Source organism: Mus pahari, chromosome 17, assembly GCF_900095145.1.
Source record: "Mus pahari chromosome 17, PAHARI_EIJ_v1.1, whole genome shotgun sequence".
Classification (NCBI taxonomy): Eukaryota; Metazoa; Chordata; class Mammalia; order Rodentia; family Muridae; genus Mus; species Mus pahari.
Genome location: NC_034606.1, coordinates 38,876,244 through 38,896,106, shown reverse-complemented (window position 1 = coordinate 38,896,106; position 19,863 = coordinate 38,876,244). Strand labels below are relative to the sequence as shown.

Genomic DNA, 19,863 nt, shown 5'->3' with positions numbered 1-19,863 from the left:
GAACATAAACCAATTTTAAAAAACCAAATTCCATATTAAAAAAAATAAAATGAAGTTTGATGCAGGCAGCAGGTTGGATGGATCTCAGAGATACTCAGTGGGAAAAAAGCACACACTGACGGGCTCTACAGACAATTCCAAAAAAGTCGACACTAACTTATAGTCAGAGAGGGTCTTGCTGGTGGCGAGTCTCGGAAGCTCTGTGCAGATTCCAGGAGCTAGAAGGTAATGAAGCTCGCAGTTCTAGTGTGTGCTCAAGTCTCTTGCACGCAATGCTATGAACTTCACTGTATGTTACTATGCCTGAATGTTTTAAATGGTAACAAAGCTCCAAGAGCTTACACCAACCCTGATGACCTGATTTCAATCTCAGGACCCACATGAAGGAAAGAATTGTTGTGTATAGGTGTTCTGCCTTCATGTATGTGTGTGTGCCATGCATGTGCGGTGCCTGCAGAAAGGAGCAATGGATCTCCTGGAACTGGAGTTACACATGGTTGTGAGTCACCATGGGGTTGCCGGGAACTAAGATCAGTTCCTCTAGAAGGGCAGCTAGTGCTCTTAACCACTAAGCCATCTCTGCAGCCCGTGTGTGTGTGTGTGTGTGTGTGTGTGTATGTGTGTGTGTGTGTGTTGTATATATGTTATATACATAGATATGTTATGCACATATATGTTACATACATATGTGTGTCACATACACCGGTAGGAGTTATATACATATATGTGTGTTATATAACATATATCACACATATATAATATATATAATACAATATAAATCAATTGGGAATAGATAGGCTTCAAGTTTCAAATTTTCTGATTTTTCTAAGTGAAATAATGCCTGCCTTATTTAGTCCCTGGATGCTCTGAACAGGGTGTAGAGTGCATGTACAGACAGAAATACTGACACCGCCCATGCTGCAGAGACAGGTATGCACAAGTCCTGCAATCCATGCCACATCAGCTTGGGTCAGACTGGGCCACACTCCGAGGAGAGCTATCAGAAGGAGGATGTTTCAGAGTTTTGACATTTGCATTGCAGACAAGAGGTCCCGGTACTCATTACAGTGAGCAGACAGAAGGGACTGGGTGAGAAGACAGGACCCCAGCCATCTGCCATCTGATGAGAGCAATCTCCAACTCAGGGATGGAAGACTAAACTAGGGACTGACAAACAATCCTACCTACAGGGGGCGCTCTAAGATGGTCACCTGCCTTGCAAGACAACTCCCCATTGGGTTCACAGTTTCTCTCATTTAGAACAATTTTTTTGATAAACCCCTAGAAGTTTAGTTGCTTAGACAAATATATTTTGGGTTTTAATTTGTGTCAATATTGTTTTTTAATTGGTGCTGCCAAAATGTTCATACCTACACATATGAAAAGCTGTCAATCCAATCACCCTGCTACCAAAGAGCACTTCTTTTGTGTTACAGATCTGTTGGGCATTTTCAGGGCTGTGCAAACAGGGCCTTGATGAACGTAAGAGATGGTACTCACAAGCTGTATGGGGCTGCTGCCTGCTGACACTGTTGCAGAGTGAGGGATATATATATATATATGGAAATATACTCAAGTAATGATCAAAGGAGTGGATGCATAAGCCAGCAACGGAGTCATTTATCATGATCAAGGAGTACACACCACACCATAATTGTGTGTGTCAGGTTTGACAAGACTGGTGGCACATATGCCTGTTCCAGCATCACCACATTGCCACAAAAAAAAAAAAAACAGGAGCAAAGGCCCTATGACAGCAGCAATAGAAGTCTCCCAGCTCCATTTCAACTTAATGGGACATTGTCTGTGGTCCTCAGTTGATGGAAATAATATTATGAATCTAGTCTTTTCGCAGTCTTGGACCAAGTTAAGTATTAATTTCCATTTCTAGTTTAAATATTCTTTATAGGATAGTCATGTTGCTAGGATTACAGACGCATGCAATCGTGCTTGATTTGTTTGTGGTTCTTGGGTTGGGTCGGGTTGGATTGGGTTGGGGTGGGGGTGGGGTTTAAGGTGGGTGCTGGGGATTCAGGCTCAAGTCCTCAAGCTTGCCCAGTAAGCTCCCTTAGCCACTGAGCCATTCCCTCGGCCTCTAATTTCCATTTCTTCAATATCAGTCAGGTTGAGCTTAGACCTCCTTCATCAGCATGTTCCCTTTTGTAAGTTTCAAATGGATTGCCGTAGTTACTCTTCTATTGCTGTGAAAAGACACTGGGACCAAGGCAACTTATAAAAGAAAACGTGTAATTAGGGGCTGGCTCACAGCTTCAGAAGGTCCAAGACTATCACGGTGAGGAGCGTGGCAGCAGGCAGGCAGGCATGGCGCCAGAGCAGTAGGTGAGGGCTCGCATCTAGTCCGTAAGCAGGAGACAGAGAGAGAGTAAACTGGAAATGTTGTGGGCTTCTGAAACATCAAAGCTCACCCTCAGAGACACACCTTCTCCAATACCTCTTCATCCTTCCTAAATAGTTCCACCACCTAGGGACCACGCATTCAAATATATGAGACTATGGGGGCCATTAACCTTCAAGCCACCACATTCCATTCCTCGTCCCCACGGGCTTGTAGCCGTTATCAGAACCAAGATGCATTTAATCCAACTCCAAAAGTCCTCATAGCTCTCCACGGTCTCTACACTGTTGAAAAGTCCAAAGTTCAGTCTCTTCCAGGGACTCAAGGTAATCCCTTAATTGTAAGCTGTAAAATCAAAAAGAAAATGACATACTTCCAACATGCAGTGCCACAGAATCTACATTACCGTTCCGAAAAGAGAGACCAGGGGACATCATACTCTCAACTGTATCTTTCAACTTAGCTTATATGTTTCAAACAAACGTCTTTGGCTATTTATCAATATCTTCTAAGAGGTGAGTGTCCCTAACACTAGAAGAATATTAGGAACAAAAACCTCAGGCTCGTTGACTTACAGCGTCTGGGAACGTTGGAAATGAAGGTCTTTCAGACATAATTACAGCGATCCTACTGAGCTAAGAGGGAACCTCCCAGAAATCTTGCATTTAGAAGGGTCGTTGCATTGATCCCTCATTTCATTAAGAAACAGTCAAGCATCTGCCACAGGCTGGCACCATGCCAGGCACTGGAAACACACTGAGAAACAGACTGAACCCTGTCTATGGGGCCCACCCTGTCTCAGGGCCACTTTCACTGACACTGGGCCCTCAGCTCATGCTGGGAATGTGGCTGGATACTACATTGTAGCCTCCCAGGGTTCAGATATCCTGAACACAGCTGGGGGCACCTTGAGAAATGTGTTCTCCATTGCTCCATCCAACAAACTTAGAGGAAGGAGGAGCAGGGGCTAATGAAGCCAGGGCTTTCTGGCTCTGAGAAAGTGCCTCTAAGCCCTGCCTATCTCGCCTCACAGATGGCCAGAAAGTCGGTGCCGTTCCTTAACACAGATGTATGGTCTAAGGAGTTGTTGTGGGCCATCACCAAGTCTGGCAGGACACTGCAAGAGCAAACCCCAGACAAGGTAGGCCTTCCCACTGTTCCTAAGGGCCCCAGCATGTTCACCACACAGTCCCGTGGGCTCTGTCACAGGACAAGCAGGGCCCTTGAGCAAAGGGAGAAGGAATGGGGCCTGAGCAGCTGGACTAGAAGCACCTCCATTCCTCACCACAGGCTGGGATTTAGGCCATCCTGGGGCAGGATGGGAAGGGTGGCCTCAGGGTAAGGGAACCTAGGGAATTGGTCATAGGAGCTCAGGTCAGGTGGGTCCCACTCAGGACAGGATGTTGAACCCCACCAGGCCTTCCTGTTCACCTACTACGGGCTAATCCTTCAAGCTGAGGAGAACAGCACCACCGTGAGGACGCATCTCACGACCCTCTTGGAAACGTCTCACCAGTGGGCCAAGCAAAGGGAGGTGAGGCCCCAAACAAGGGGGAAGGGAGGCACCCCAGGCATGGGGAGGAGAGGGCCCAGGCAGAGGGAGGTGAGGGCCCAAGCTTGGAGAGGGGAGGGGCCAGGCAGGGGGACAAGAGGGCCCAGGCAGGGGGAGGTGAGGGCCCAAGCTTGGAGAGGGGAGGGCCCAGGCAGGGGGACAAGAGGGTCCAGGCAGGGGGAGGTGAGGCCCAAAGCAGAGGGTTGGGGAGTTAAGTGCCCAGTCCCCTTTCATCCTCTAACCCAATCCACAGCTTTGGTCATAGTCACACACTGACCCTGGTCATAAACTGAGTTGTGCTGGTCACCTACCGATCCCTGATTTCTGTCACACAGAGCTCTGATCCTTATCACACACTGACTGAGCCCTGACCCTGTTCATAGTCAGCCTTGTCCCTAGTCACAGTATGAGCCCCTTCCCTGCTTTCACAATGAACCCGGAGTATCGAATGCACACCGACTGTTAACCCTGCCCCCATAGTGAGCCCTGAAGGTCACACGCTGAGCCCCTAGTCTCACCACACACTGAGCCTTGCTCCTGATGCAGACACTGAAACCTGAGTCTGCTCACATGCTGAGTCCTTGTAACTCTCATACCGTGGTTCTCCAGTCAGAATCTGAGCCCTTACCCTGGTCACACACTGAGCCCAGTGCTCACAGTCTGAGGCCTGATCCTTGCCTTATACTAAGCCCTAATCCTGGTCATGTCCTGAGGGCTGATCACAGCGTGAACTCTGACTCAATCACTAACTAAGCCTTAATCGCCTCTCTTGCATCTCGTACATATCTATCTTCACTGCTACTTCTGAGCACGTCTGCTCAGAGCTGAGCTGGCACGAGAGACAACCAACCCCAAAAGCTCCCTTTCTTCCACTCCCCACTCCCAACTCCACCCACCAGACACAAGAGACACCTCCTGGGCTCTGAGCTGCAGAACCTCAATTGTGTGTGAGTTCCTGCCCCCTGCTGGTGGAGTGGGGAATTACCGGATCCAGATCACAGACTCAGGGGGGACTCTGCCCACAGGGCATTGCTCTCACAGTGGGGCTGGTTGCAGTACACCACTTGGATGATGCCTGGGCCATCTTAGAACAGTTTGGGCGGAGCACACCCTTCAAGAGGAGCCTACAGAACTTTTCCCTGAAGGTATCAACTCAGGGTTCCTAGGGTGGTAGGGTGGGATGGGGGTGGTGGAGTAGGAGCGGACGTCAAATCCCACACTGCACGAAGGGAAACATAGCAACCATTCTAGGATTATGGTTGCCACTGAGGCAAAGAATTACTGAAAAGGTGAGACACTTGGCCCAAGAACTGCTTGTGCACATTGGAGGGGACTCCATTCTGTGCCACCTTACTGCACCCTACGTGACTCCCCCTGGAAGACAGTGCCTGGGAGCCTCTCCAAGGGAATCCTGGGTTGGGGAGGTTCTTCGTGCTCTTGCACGTCTGTTCATGGTTAACCCTGCAACCTAGAGGAGGCTCCACTGGGTCTTCACATCTGGCAAGCGGCAGAACTGAAGTGCACGCCTCAGACTCTCCGTGTACCGGGTACCTGTCACTGTTTTTGCAATATCACCACACTAGTACCACATGGTGACATTGCAAAAATGTAACAGGAAAGCAGGAAATTCCACTTTGCCCATTACTGTCTGTCTGGATAGAAGCATGATCTTTCCAGCCCCCCCCCCCAGCAGCCTATAAGTGTATGGTGTGCCCATCAGGTGCTGGGCTGTAGGGAAAGAGCTATCATGGGAGAGGCCCCAACTCTTCCAGTTCCAATGGAGCCTAGTACAATGCCTTTGATGTCCTGGTATAATCAGCCTAACTGCCTAAAATATCTAATTTCACTTCTGCTGTTCTCATTTGGTGAACAAAGACCCTCTGGACACTCCCCTCCCCAACCTTGCTGGGATCAGGGTACCCCCTTCTCACTATTCCCCAAGTAGACTGTGGGCAAGGACCGACCCCAAATCCACTCCTACCCAGCCCCAAGGCCAGAACGTCGAGGACCTTCGGTGGAAGTGGGCCAGCAGCACCATCCTCCTCTCCTATGGCCAGATGGCAGCCTGGGCCAAGAACCACATCCTGCCCTGGGTGGACAACATCTTATCTAGGATGATCTTCTACTTCCACTTCAGCTCCTGGGTACAGGTTGCCTTGCTCCCCATCACCCCAGTCCTGGACCTTCCCCAGGACGGAGCCAGGACCCCAGCTCTGCCCTGCCCCCATCACAGACTCAGGGAAGCCTAGGACCGGCCATCTTCGGCCTGTGCCCAAGTCCCCTGCCCTCCCACCAAGCCTCCTGTGCTGTGCATTGCCCTGGTGCCTTTATTACCCTGAAATTTTCTCTGGTCTGATGAGAACCCCATTTCCCCACTTCTTGCAAAGCAAATACTGGATTTTTCCATATGGGTGAGGGCTGGATCCTAAGAGGCCAGGGTGATGCCTTTCTCCAAGGATCACCATAGCCTGGCTTGTGATGGCCAGCAATAAGTCTTGCCCGTCCGGGCTATAGGTACCACACTCCAGAAACCCTCACTGGCCCCTCTTATGTTTTGACCAGGCTCGCAGAATTAAACCAAGAGCATGTGCTCCTTCCTAAGGAAGACCCTACCCACCAGCTCCCTGCCCAGTGGTTTCCCCCCCCCCATGCCCCTCTCACCCTGACTCAAGTGTGCCTGAAGATGGTGGCCTCGGCCTCGCTTCTTGCTCTCTCCCACAAGCGCCTGGGCTCTCAGTCTGATCTGTGCCCTGGGGCCTGACCTACACAGGATGAGACCCTGAAGCAAAGCTTCCTTACTGCTATCACGATGCTGGTGGGAGCCATCAGCCGGAACGAAGGTGCCCACAGCTACGAATTCTCCCAGACTAGTGAGCTCCTGGAGTGTCTGATGGTATGTGCACAGGAAGCCTGCCCCTCAGAGCAGCCCTCCTAGGCAGAGCTTCCTCCCTCAGACCAGCAGCTTTCCTAGGTACAGGGAGCCTCTTCCCTCAGACCTGGGAAAGGGCAAGCACAGGAAATACTCCGTATACCCCGAGTTAGTTGGGTCTTGCTGGGACCCTGAGCAGACCAGGTATGCCCACATTACAGGCAGTGCCATTGAGACCCAGAAAGGCCGACAAACTCCATTCTGCATAATTTCTTGGCTTGGTTCCCAGACCAATCACTTTGGATTTGGGGTACCCACATAGATTCTTTGGGAGAGTGAGAAATGCACAAGAAGCTGGGCAGTGGTGTCAGAGGCAAAGGGCCATTGATCAAAACAGGTTGGGTCCTGTCCCCTGCCTGAGATCCAACAGAAAAGTGGAATGATTTCTAAGGAAGCAAGAGGCAGAGCAGCCTGGAGCTAGTCCAGGGCCTGGCAGCTAGGACTCAGTATTCAGGGCTCAGACCTGGCCTGTCTTGCACCAGAGACCACGCTGGCTCTATAGGGGTAGACCAGATCTCACTACAAGGTGACTAAAGACAAGCGGCACCATCACCTGGGTTGCATGGAGTGGTAATAACACTTGGTGTCAGAGGTGGGGTCCGCTAGCCTCTGCACCTTCTCCCGTGAACTTACAGACACTGATGGAGAAAGAACCGCGAGACATGCTGGTCACCAGCATCCGCCAGCAGGCCATCCGCATTGTCTCCAGCCTCTGGTAGGTTGCAGTCTGTGATGACTACCAACTCCCTGCCCAGGCTGCTAGCAGGACAAGGTGGAAGGAAGTCAGGCATCAAGGCCCTGCAAGGCAGAGCAGTTAAGCCACTGCAGGTCACAGAGAGCATTGAGTCCGAGCACAGCCACTCTACACAGAGTTGACTCCCTCTCGCCGATACTAAAGTAGGGAAGAATCAACAACAAGCATCTAGATCCAGCCAGGCGCCAGGGGAAAGGAGTGAAGCTGGATCTAGAGAGCCAGGGATGCAGGACCTGGTTTATCTCTCCATCCACAGACCAGAAAGGAGGTTATAGACCAGGAGGCTCAGAGCTGCCTGCTCACAGACCATAGCAGGCTATCCACATGGCCTTGGGTGGCAGGTGGAGCTGGGTGGCTATCCACTCTGACTGCACTTCCCACATGCTAGCCTTCACTTCCTATCTGCCTGCCGCACAGCCACTGCCAGGCCCTGCACAGTCTCTGGTGACACAGCTGGAAGCCAGCAGCAAACACCTCTATTCCCCAAACATGCCCCTGAGATGGGATACATACACAACATAGAACTGAGAAAAGTGCTGAAAGAAACTGAAGCAGGAAGCGAGACAGGGAGAATGTCACGTCTTCATGGTAGGAGCCCCAGCGCTGGCTGAAGGAAATTGATTGACAGTTGGTAGAGTATTGCTTCATAGACTGTTCCTATAAGCCTGGTGCTCTGCTAGAGTCCAGGGCATGGGCTGCGGATGTCTGAAAGGAGACTGTTGAGCAAATCCTGCATGGATGAGTCAGTGAGCCCTGCAGGTACATTGCTGCAGGGACAGCACCTCAGCAGGCCCTTAGCTAGCATGTGCTTGCGTTGATGAGTAGGAGACTGGGAAGGCTGGGGCAGGAGAAATGGCTCAGCAGTTAAGAGCACTAGCTGCTCTACCAGAGGACCCAGGTTCAATTTCCAGCACCCACATGTCAGCTCACAACTGTCTGTAACTCCTGTTCCAGGGGATCCGACATCTTCACATGTACGTACATGCAGTCGACACACCCATGGACATAGGACAAAAATAAATAATTTAAAAAAAAAAAAAAAAAAACAGAAGTAGAGGCAGCGAAAGACTGCATTGTCAGAAACAGATGATGGGGGGGGGGCGGGGAGGGGGGAACTCCTGAGCCCTGACCTCCGCCCTCACAGTCCCAGGCCCTCAGAATCCTTTACCCTCCCAACAGTGCACTGAGGCCGCCCATGGATGTGGACAGGAAATCCCGCCTCCTCTCCACCTGCTTCCGCAGCATCTTTATCCTGCCACAGCTGGATGCCCTGGAGAAGCAGGCCTGCCTCCTCACGGAACCACCCAACATCAACGTCCAGGTACAGCCCGCACTTAAGCCCAGGGGACTCTGGCAGGACATCATACTCAGTCCGCTGTATGTGGCTGGATGGAGAGCCAGCGCTGGTCACTCCACAGGCAGAGTGGAGGCCCTGGGGTGTTGCCTGAAGGCTCTGGGTCTCCATTTGCCTGCCTGGGACACGGTCCATGATCATTCTTTGGGCCATGATTACTAAGGCAGGTGGCTTACCTAGGGTGCGCCTGCTCAGGAACTCTGTACGTAATGGTACGCATAGTCTCCTTACTGACCCAAGGTCCGTGTAGGATAGGCAAAGCCACCACTGTGTTTCCCTCTCTCCAAGCCCCATGACAACCCAAGGAATTCACGGAAAAGGGGAGATGGCTCTCTCAAAGGAATGTGTTCCCTGATACTTCAGGAACTTGTCCTACCACACTAGGGTGGCTTAGGGAGTCACCTTGCCTGAAGGTGACCTCTGTTTCACCACACCTACCTGTCTGCCTGGGTCACCACTTTTCGGGTCTCACCTGGTCCAGTCTCTTCAATACTAGCAAGCCTTGCAGAAAAGATACCTGCCATGTCTCATGGCTACCACCAGAGGGCGCATGAGATTGCCAGGCATAGTCCCGGCCAGTGTCAGTAGCAAAGGGCAGGACAGCTTTGTGATATGAGTCCCACTTTGTGGAACAAAGGCACCACCAGGCTGTCTGTGTAACCTTCCCACAGTGACTTGGGAGCAAGGGGTACACAGCTCAGAAGAAAAGAATCAATAGTGAGGATGCCAAGATCTGAACCCTACCCAAGGGCCTTATATGTATTATACATCCACGAAGCTGTGTGGACAGGTGGGCCCTTTGGGAACAGGTAGTGATAGAGAGAGTCGCTTCTGTCTCTACATCTTACAAAGCAACTGGTGACTGGAAGACTCCTTGACTCTGCAGAAAATACAACCAAGGACTGGGTGTCCACATTGGGAACTAGTAACATTGACCCAGTCTCCTGTTTGATGATACTCATTGTGTCTCCTGTCCTATCACTTGGGACTGGCTGCCTATCACCTCTGTGGAGGAATGTTGGCCTAAGAAATGGAGCCATCTCCCCAGGTTACCAGATGGCAAACGGCCAGAGTTCCTAGTGGACTCATGAGAGCCTGACTGGGCGTTTCTGTGACCGCCCCACCCTTCCTTGAACGAGCCAGTGGTAAACACCGTTGAAGGTCCTTACACAAACCCCAGAAGTCACATCAGCCATATCTTTTGAGGACCAGGGAAAGGTGTTTATCCAGGTCCTTTTTAAAACCTTTTAAGAGAACCAGTGGGGATGACTACTACATAGAAGTACTTGCCACTCAACCTCCATGGCCTGAGTTTGATCCCAGAATCCAAAGTAAGAAAGAACAAACTGCTGAAAGTTGTCCTCTGGTTTCCACACACATGCTGCAGCCTGCCTGCATGCATACATACATACATACATACATACATACATACATACATATGCATGCTTACACACATGCTAAATAAACAATAAAATTAAAATTTGCTAAGAGCTGCAGGAGGAAAAATTACTTTCAGTAATAACATCCCCTATAACCCTGGGGTGCTGGGACAAGACAGCCCTGGTCACAATGTCTACAGGTCTATGGAGCCAGCCCTGCTGGGACTGAATTGTCCTGCAGGCATGGGTGAGTTCCCAAGGCCTTTCTAGCCAGTATCCATACCTGTGTGGCAAGCCCCCTTGGCAAACACAGTAATGAGCTCTGTCAGTTGTGGGAGCCCAGCCTGAAAACATGCGGAAAGTGGTTGCCCCTGGACATTGCAGCAGTGTTGGGGCGTCATCCCCACAGGAGCTGGCTGACCTCCTCTCTTATGCAGGGACTGTACCACCAGACCATGGAGGCCCTGGACCACATGTTGCAGTGTTTCATGATGCAGAACCCCACAACCAATGAACTCTACATCCTGCTGTCGGTGAGGGCTTCCGGCAGTTGGGGACAGAGCAGGGGTACCCAGCTCTGGCCTGAGTGTCCCAAGGAGGGCATTCCACAGGTAGCAAGACCCGGCCAGTAGGCTTCACATGTCTAAAGGTTCGGAACGTCTAGAGTGGGCAGGGAAGCATCCATCAGCCTGGCCAAAAGGAGATCTGCTGAAGAAATGAATTCCCCTACCACCTATGCCCATTCCTCTGTGTCCCTCGAGGACATGGATCCCACAAACCACCTCATCTGCCCGCTAAGGTGTCTGTGGGAGGAATACCACTCAGCAGCTAGTAAAAGCCTAGGAGGAGGCCCTCGGCCCAGAAGACAGGCCAGCTCCACCAAGGCCAGAGGTCGGGACCAATGGAAGTTCACTAAAGAGCCCTGAATGAAGACCATAGCCATCCCTGAGAAGAGACGGGCCCACGAGAGTAGCCTGGGGCCAGGGAGAGGCAGGAGTAAGCTCCATAGGTCGGAGTAGAGGTAACTCGGCCCACTGGAGCCTGGAGGGTAGCAGGCTATGGTGTGGCTCAGCCCAGCAGTGGCAGGGCTTCATCAAGAAGCCAAGAGAAGCAGGAGCTCCAAGTCCTGGTGTGCACAGGTGGAAGTCAGGAGGGAGAGATCCGAAAGCGACAAGGTAGCGTGCCACTTTAGGAATGTGCCCAGGTAGGCAATGGCTTTTACCAGTGCAAGTCACAATGGTCTCTGCACCCATTCCTGGAGCCACTCTATCTCTGAATACCCTGAGTCTAGATGAGCTGACCACCCAGCCTCTCAGCACGCAGTTGTCTAAACCATTGCCCCCCAACCCCATACCAGAGGCGAGTGCAGCCCTGTTTGTGTGCATGGCAGAAGGTTCTAGAAAGGGCCACCTGGCACCCAGCAGGCTGAGCACTTCCTGCTGCACGGGAAGAAGGTAGCCCTAAAGGGTGGTTCTAAGGACAGAGACTGACAAGGGAACAGGAGAAGCTGAATCTGGATGTGGTAAAAACCAGAGAGCCTTGCTCTGAGGGGTGGGCAGGGGTGGTCATTTCTGGGAGTCTGGCAAAGCCCCTGACCACATCTGCCCTGCAGCACCTGTACATCTGGCTGACATCAGAGAAGACTCATGAGCGACAACGGGCAGTGCACAGATGCACAACACTCTTCAAATTCCTGAACAATAAACACTGCTTAAGTGTAAGCAACACCTCCCCAGCTCCTCACCTCCCCCAGCTCCTCACCTCCCCAGCTCCTCACCCCTCTCCAGCTCTTCACCTCCCCCAGCTCCTCACCCCTCTCCAACTCCTCACACCTCTCCAGCTCTTCACCTCCCCCAGCTCCTCACCTCCCCCAGCTCCTCACCTCCCCAGCTCCTCACCTCCCCCAGCTCCTCACCCCCCAGCTCTCCCCCCTACTCCTCACCTCCCCCAGCTCCTCACCTCCCCCAACTCCTCACCCCTCCCCAGCTCCTCACCTCCCCAGCTCCTCACCTCCCCAGCTCCTCACCTCTCCAGCTTCACCCCTCTCCAGCTCCTCACCTCCCCAGCTCCTCACCTCCCTCCCTCAATTAATTCACTCTGTAGACCAGGATGGTCTCAAACTCAAAGATCCACTGGCCTCTGCCTCCCAAGTGCTGGGATTAAAGGCATGTGCCACCACTGCCCCGCAATAAATCCTTTTTTTTTTTTTTAATGTAACTGTAGTCCACTGAGTGGCTACTTATTTTATAAATAATTTTATTGGATCCAAAACTGAGATCAGAATAACAATTTAGATAGTCTCCTACAAGTTCACTTTCTTAAGATACATAGAACCTGTTCTAAGGTCACACCGCTCATGTGGAAGTTTTCTGCAGAAAACGTGTGTGTGTGTGTGTGTGTGTGTGTGTGTGTGTATTTTATATATATGTGTGTGTGTGTGTGTGTGTGTGTATACATACACACACATATCACTACCCCACTCTTTTCTTTTGATTACTAAGTTTTGGAGTCAAGTCATTATATTTTGCATAACTCCAACCCTTACCACACAATGCAAGAGATCCTCTGGTGGAGGCCATTCTGGGATGCATGAGTAGCCAGTGGGATGCTGTAGGCAAGTCCACCTCAATGCCATGCTCTCTACATAGACCAAGGAGAACTTCACTAGGATCGGGCAGCTGGTGGCCACGCTGGGGATCCTGTGCCAGGACTCTGACAGGGCCATCCACGGCTGCAGTCTAGAAGCTCTGGGCCATCTCTATCAGCTTCTGATGCACCAGAAAGGTGAGTGTTCTCAGCAGCACAGCATACCGGGCTCTCCCCCCACCTCAGCCTGGGTGAACTCATACCAGCATCCCTGAACTCCACCTTTCCCCAAGTCCACCCTCAGCCCAGCCTTGACTCCAACCATAACCTTCTACTAACACAACCCCCAAACCCAAAAATACCCAGGCCTGAAGCCAGTTACTAATGGACCCAGCTGGACTCCAGCCCACTCTGACTCCAGTCCACTCTTGTCTGTTCGCACCCCTGCCTGCCCTGACCAGCCCGAGAAACTCCAGAAGTGAAGAGGGAAAGCCCTCGGGACCTGTTCGGGCCTGATGCAGATGGTACCTTGTGGGGTAGTGGAGACCAAAAGGGCTCTTCTCCAATCCTCCGGAGGATGGCATCCAAAGATCACAGCATCTTCTCCATGAGCAGCAACCAAGCTCTCAAGGTCAAAGCCTTTGAAGTCTTTTTCAGCTGCACGGGTACATAGCCAGAGCAGTGATAAACACGTTCTTTTCTAAGCGGTTGAGGGAGAGCCAGGCAGGTGAGAGGGACACACACCGGACAGTGCAGACCTTGTACAGGAGCCTTTGCGGGTTCCCTCAAATCCCTTTCTCTTGTTTTGCCAACCTTCTCTAGAGTTATTTTCTCGATTACAGTTCTCCCACCCCTTTCACACCAGAGTTTGAATTGTGTTATCCTCCGAAGCCACAACCTGAGGCTGTGATCTAGACACTGGCCTTAGCTGGATGGCCCTTGCTAACGCAGCATAAGACCTGTGAGTTCAGGAAGTCTGTGAGGTACCCAAGCAAGACTTGATCTGATCCCATGGACTCTGGGACTCAGCAGCTGTGGCGTGCTCTCCGAGCACGGAGGCTCCTTAGAAGTTTAGAACAGAAAACTCTGGGCCCAGCTGGAGGCTCAAAGGCCATAGCCCTGAGTTCCACACCAGCCTGGCCCGAATATCCCCACCCTATTCCACGGTCCCTCGCTAGCTCAGGGCAGGTGGCCTGGGCGATCCTTCTCAACTCTGACATTCAGTTCTCATTGATTAAAACCCTAACAAGGAGGAGTGGGGCCTAACCGTGGGCAGCACTACTCTGAACTCAGGACAACATGTGGATGACCTAGGGCCAAGAGGAGAAGAGGAAGGGACGAAGCAAAGCATCCAAGAGCAAGCCAACACCGACTGGGGGAAAGAGCCCTCCTAGTCTCTCTTCCTGTCCCTAGGCGTTGGCAGGGACAGGGGGCGGGGAGGTGGAAGAGACTGTGTACTGGACCCACACCAAGAGCTTAGAGGAGTGGATGCCCAGAGATTTGGGGAATCTGACAAAGGGAAAGGGTAAAAGGGGTGGGGGCAGGCACAGGGGTTTGAAAAGGTGACAGGCTTTCTCCTCTCACAGGAAATCACTGATCATCTGGAAATGGCAGAGCTGACAGACCTCATCTGGACAGCCATTGATGGCTTGGGCTCTCCCAGCTCTTCCTGGGTGCAAGCGGCTACTGATTTGCTTCTCCTTGTCATCCAGGAGCATGGGGACAGCCTGTCGACTGTGAGGGGTTGGGGCCCCACCCCAGGGCCAGGGAGGAGAGGGGCAGTAGGGGGCTAGGCAGTAGGCAGAATCTAGGGGCTTTTCTCTGGACCATGAGGAAGACTGGGATCCCTTTGCCGGCAGCAGACAATCCAGTTGATGGATGGATGGATGGATGGATGGATGGATGGATGGATGGATGAGTGGATGAGTGGATGGATGGATGGGCAGATAGGTGGGTGGATGGATGGATGGAGGGATGATGGATGGATGGATAGGTGGATGGATAGGTGGATAGATGGATAGTTGGATGTGTGAGTGGATGAGTGGATGAATGGATGGATGGGCAGATAGGTGGGTGGATGGATGGATGGATGGGTAGGTGGGTGGATAGGTGGATAGATGGATGGATATGTGAGTGGATGGATGGATGGATGGATGGATGGATGGATGGATGGATAGGTGGATAGATGGATGAATGTGTGAGTGGATGAGTGGATGGATGGATGGGCAGATAGGTGGGTGGATGGATGGATGGAGGGATGATGGAGGGATGGATAGGTGGATGGATAGGTGGATAGATGGATAGTTGGATGTGTGAGTGGATGAGTGGATGGATGGATGGGCAGATAGGTGGGTGGATGGATGGATGGAGGGATGGGTAGGTGGGTGGATAGGTGGATAGATGGATGGATATGTGAGTGGATGGATGGATGGATGGATGGATGGATGGATGGATGGATGGATGGATGGATGGATGGATAGGTGGATAGATGGATGAATGTGTGAGTGGATGAGTGGATGGATGGATGGGCAGGTAGGTGGGTGAGTGGATGGATGGAGGGATGGATGAATGGATGGATAAATGGATAGATGGGTAGATACAGGGGTGACTCATAGAGTCACCTGATGACAACAGCCGGATCATGGGATAAATGTACATTAGTTCAGTGCAGCCTTGGACCATAGAGAAATAAGGTGACAGGGTAAAACAGACCGGAGCTTCTAGAGTTTATGGTCTGATGGGGTGAGAGGATATAGACAGTGGTGAATAGAATGGTCCAGTAGGTGGAGAGAGAGAGAGAGAGAGAGAGAGAGAGAGAGAGAGAGAGAGAGAGGAAAGAGAGAGAGGAGAGAGAGGAGAGAGAGAGAAGTCATGAGCGCTATGGGATGAGAAGGGTACCCCAGCAGAAGATAAGAGGTAACAACTTTTCCAGATGCCTCAGTCTGCTTCAGGTCAGGTGTGCAGAGTAGGTGAGATCCCCACCAGATCCCACTACTCGCTATCCCTGAACAGGTTGGTAAAATGGGCCAGGCCATCTACCACCACCTCTGTGCCATCCAAATGCCCCAAGCCAAGGACAATGCCCTGCGTGTCATCACCCTACTGGCCCGGAACCACATCCCAGAGCTGGTGGCTGCCTTCCTAGACTTTTCCTCGCCCCTGGAGAGGTACCTAGCTGTATCCTCCTCACTGACCCCATTACCTGCCCTCCATCCTCCCCCAGGCCAGGGCCACCATGGCTTCTACGTCCTCTCTGTCCATCGCAGCCTATGGGAAACCCAGAATGCTTCATATGGGAGGGAGTCGGCAGCTCTGTTCACTTAGGCAGGCTCCCTCAGTCGTCATTCCACATGAAACATCTGCCCCAGCCTCCCCAACTCAACTTAAGTGCTCCCTAATTCCAGAGTGTTCCTGCCAGGACCCTGACAACCACAGAGCCTCAGCATTCATCAGTGTAGCCCCCTCTGCCTCGCCCCGTTCTTCATTCTCTTCTTCCTACTCTTCTGAGAGCCTCCGGCAGCCACCTTAGCCCTCTCAGGTGGGCCTGGATTTTCTCCCATGCCACTGGACCCCTGGAGATAGACCAGGGTTCTCCTTACTCCTCATGATCCCCCTCCTCCCTAATACCCCCCCTCTGGATCCCACATCCTCAGTCCGTGCCACCCAGCATGCATCCACCATACCTGGCCGGAGTCACTCCTCACTCCTTGATAGTGGAATACCTGCTCAAAGATAAGAGTGCTCTCTCCCCTCTCCACTCTGTCCCTCACCCAAACTCCTCCTTGGCTCTCTTACCCCTCCAGGATCCAGCAAGCTTCTACCTGGTGGGACCAGCGTGCTGCTGTCCTGCCTGTCTTCTCCCCCTCATCCTTATCCAGTTCCTCCTTCCCAGGTCAGGTCCTACCAGTCAGTGACAGCTCCCATACCCAGGTCCTTGCCCTGGGTGCTAACTTTGCTCCAGGGAGAATTCTCAACTCAGCAGGGAGGTGTCCCATTTCCATTAGCAACTCTGAACTTCCATTGTGTTCAGATTCAAATGTGGTGTCCCGGTCTCTGGACTTCCCTGATCTTTTAAACTGTTTATGTGAATGATGCCTGGGTCTTCAAGATAAAAAGTACATCCTGTCATCTCAATGTGGAGTTTAATATAGCCACCAAGTTCACTTCATTGTTTAAAAAAAAAAGTTTACTGTGATGGTTTGTATAGGCTTGGTCCAGGAAGTGGCATGATTAGAAGGTGTAGCCCTGTTGGAATAGGTGTGTCACTGTAAGATCCTCACCTTAGCTGCATGGAAGTCAGTATTCTGCTAGCAGCATTCAGATGAAGATGTAGAACTGTCAGCTCCTCCTGCACCATGCCTGTCTAGATGCTGCCATGCTCCCACCTTTATGATAACAGACTGAACCTCTGAAACCTGTAAGGCAGCCCCAATTAAATGTTGTCCTTACAGGAGTTGCCTTGTCATGGTATCTGTTCACAACAGTAAAAGGCTAAGAGAAGTTGGTATCGGGGACTGCGATCCTGCTGTGATAGGCCTGACCATGCTTTTGTTTGGCAGAATGTGGATTCTTGACTCCTCTCTTCTAGTTTTTACTGTAATTCTAGAGCTGTCTGTCTTAGTCACTGTTTTATTGCTGTGGAGAGAGACGCCATGACCTAAGCAACTCTGATAAAACATTTAATTGGAGGCTTTCCTACAGTTACAGGGTGTTAGTTATTATCATGGTAGGCAGCTGTGGTGCAGGAGAAGTAGCTGAGATCTACATTCTTTAGGTCAAGAGAGAGATTGAAATCTCAAAGCCCACCCCAGTGACACTCTTCCACCAACAAAGCCACACCTCCTGATCCTTCTCAAGCAGTGCCATTCTCTGATGACCAAGCATTCAAATCTATGAGCCTATGGAGGCCATTCGTTTGCAAACCACACCCCTGTTCATTTTGTTCCTATTGTTGGCGCTGTTGGAATGTTTCCTGGGATTTTGAATTCAATTGCTCCATCTTCTGTCAGTACAGCAAAGGCCAAGCCATTTACAAGACTGGGCTTGTGGTAGGCACCAGCACCATATGCCCTCTAATTCTTTTGGTTCCTTTTCTCTTCTTTGACAGGGATGTCTCTCTCCTTCCTTCCTTCCTTCCTTCCTTCCTTCCTTCCTTCCTTCCTTCCTTCCTTCCTTCCTTCCTTCTCTCCTTCCCTCCCTCCCTCTCTCCCTTCCTTTCTTCTTTCCTTCCTTTTCTCCACCAGGTCTCACCCCCTCTTCTTCCTCCTCCTTTTCATCCTTCCTTCTTTTTCTTTCTTTTTTTACATCTTTCCTCCTCCTCCACTGTCTTCTCCTTTTCTCTTTTTTATTCCCCATGCTATTTGAAGATGGCTTACTGTTTAACTCCCTCCCCAGTGGCCGGTGCTCTGACCTCCCAGTGTTCTCTCTCCTCCGCTGTATTAAGACTTCAAGTGGATTCTTCTTACTGAAGGTGGCTTTGAGCCAGTCCAAGCTTTCCTTTGCCCTGGGTTCACTCTCCAGACGTTTCTCTTAACTGCCTCTGTCACAGAGTCTTGAGGTGTGTGTGTGTAGGAGGGGGGCGTGGAGCTTGCCCATAGGGCTGGTAGGTTTTTTTCCTCCACTCCCAGTGAAGAGGCCACAGTTGCCCCATTCCCACCAGACTCTGTGATGTCTTTCAAGGAATCTAAGAAAGTGTGGATCTCAGCCAGCAGCGCCTTTTCCAGCGCCCGGCAAGTTCCGGTTCCATTCACTGCTGAGATGTCTGTCTTTCTTCCTCAGTTCCCGACACTGTCCCCACGATAACACTTACAGAGTCTGTGCACTGCGCACCAATGGAGTCTCATGGCTAAGTTTATCTGGATTTATGTCAGCTCCTTCCAGTCACCTGGGTGTCGTCATTTGTGATGATTTTAGATATAAAAGTTCCTACTAGAATGGTTGGGCAGTTTGGGGGCTGCCTTGGTGGTAGAAATTTGGACATCAAAATAGGCTTTGTGGTTCAGATTCCCAGAACAGCACCCTCCTCCCAGCTAGGGTACTGAAGCAGAAAGGGCCCCTCACTCTCATTTTTAAAGGGCAGAGACTTGTTTACGTATTGCTTTAATTTTCTCTTTCCTAGACTATGCCCATAACTCTATGGAGAGATCACATACTAGATGCCTATCATGGGCAATCTTTCTTTAAAAACAAAAACAACCCAAAAAGCCCCGCATGTCCTAGCTAGATATGCTGACTGACACCTAGACTCTCAACACTTAAGAGGCTGAAATAGGGGCTGGTGAGATGGCTCAGTGGAGCACCGACTGCTCTTCCAAAGATCCTGAGTTCAAATCCCAGCAACCAAACGGTGGCTCACAACCACCTGTAATGAGATCTGACTCCCTCTTCTGGAGTGTCTGAAGACAGCTACAGTGTACTTACATATAATAATAAATAAATCCTTAAAAAAAAAAAAAAAAGAGGAGGCTGAGATAGGTGGATTACAACTTTAAGGAGATTCTGTGTACAGAAATTCTCAGAAACAAAAATAAATTGCTCCCTTGTCTGGGATGGGGGAAGGCCAGGAGTGGTAAGGCAGAAGTTTCCTCCTCCAAGTTCAGTGTCAGTGAGGTCTACAGAGCAAGGTCCAGACCAGCCAAGGAGACTGGAAAAACCCAGTCTCAAAAAGCAAGTGTGAACAGCCGTGAAATTTGGACTCTTCGGATGTTTTTCTTCTTGCCTGGCTTGGTTTCCTCCGGCTGACTTCACGCTCCAAGTTTATGGTGTCTCGCCGCAGCTCCCTCATCTTAGTTGTTCTGTGGCACTAATGTGAATGCCAAGGGTCCTCTCCACTGTCAGTGAACGTTTCATTATTTCCCACTAGAGACCTTGATGAGCAGTGCATCTGTGAACTTGCTTGTTCCTGTCCTAACATTCTCAAGAACTGGATTTCCTCTCTCTCTCTCTCTCTCTCT

General features: G+C 51.1%; 1 protein-coding gene across 1 annotated transcript in view; it reads left to right on the top strand.

The window, feature by feature from the left end:
* Positions 1-19,863, top strand: part of Mroh5 (maestro heat like repeat family member 5) — a 67,500-nt gene that overhangs the window by 31,287 nt on the left and 16,350 nt on the right. The window contains exons 7-19 of the mRNA XM_021217244.1: positions 3,390-3,497; positions 3,774-3,890; positions 4,934-5,053; positions 5,906-6,052; positions 6,679-6,801; positions 7,473-7,552; positions 8,771-8,997; positions 10,712-10,857; positions 11,937-12,041; positions 12,973-13,108; positions 13,372-13,541; positions 14,497-14,646; positions 15,923-16,077. Coding sequence (XP_021072903.1) covers positions 3,390-3,497; positions 3,774-3,890; positions 4,934-5,053; positions 5,906-6,052; positions 6,679-6,801; positions 7,473-7,552; positions 8,771-8,997; positions 10,712-10,857; positions 11,937-12,041; positions 12,973-13,108; positions 13,372-13,541; positions 14,497-14,646; positions 15,923-16,077 — 1,784 coding nt within the window. The remainder of the gene's footprint in view (positions 1-3,389; positions 3,498-3,773; positions 3,891-4,933; positions 5,054-5,905; positions 6,053-6,678; positions 6,802-7,472; positions 7,553-8,770; positions 8,998-10,711; positions 10,858-11,936; positions 12,042-12,972; positions 13,109-13,371; positions 13,542-14,496; positions 14,647-15,922; positions 16,078-19,863) is intronic.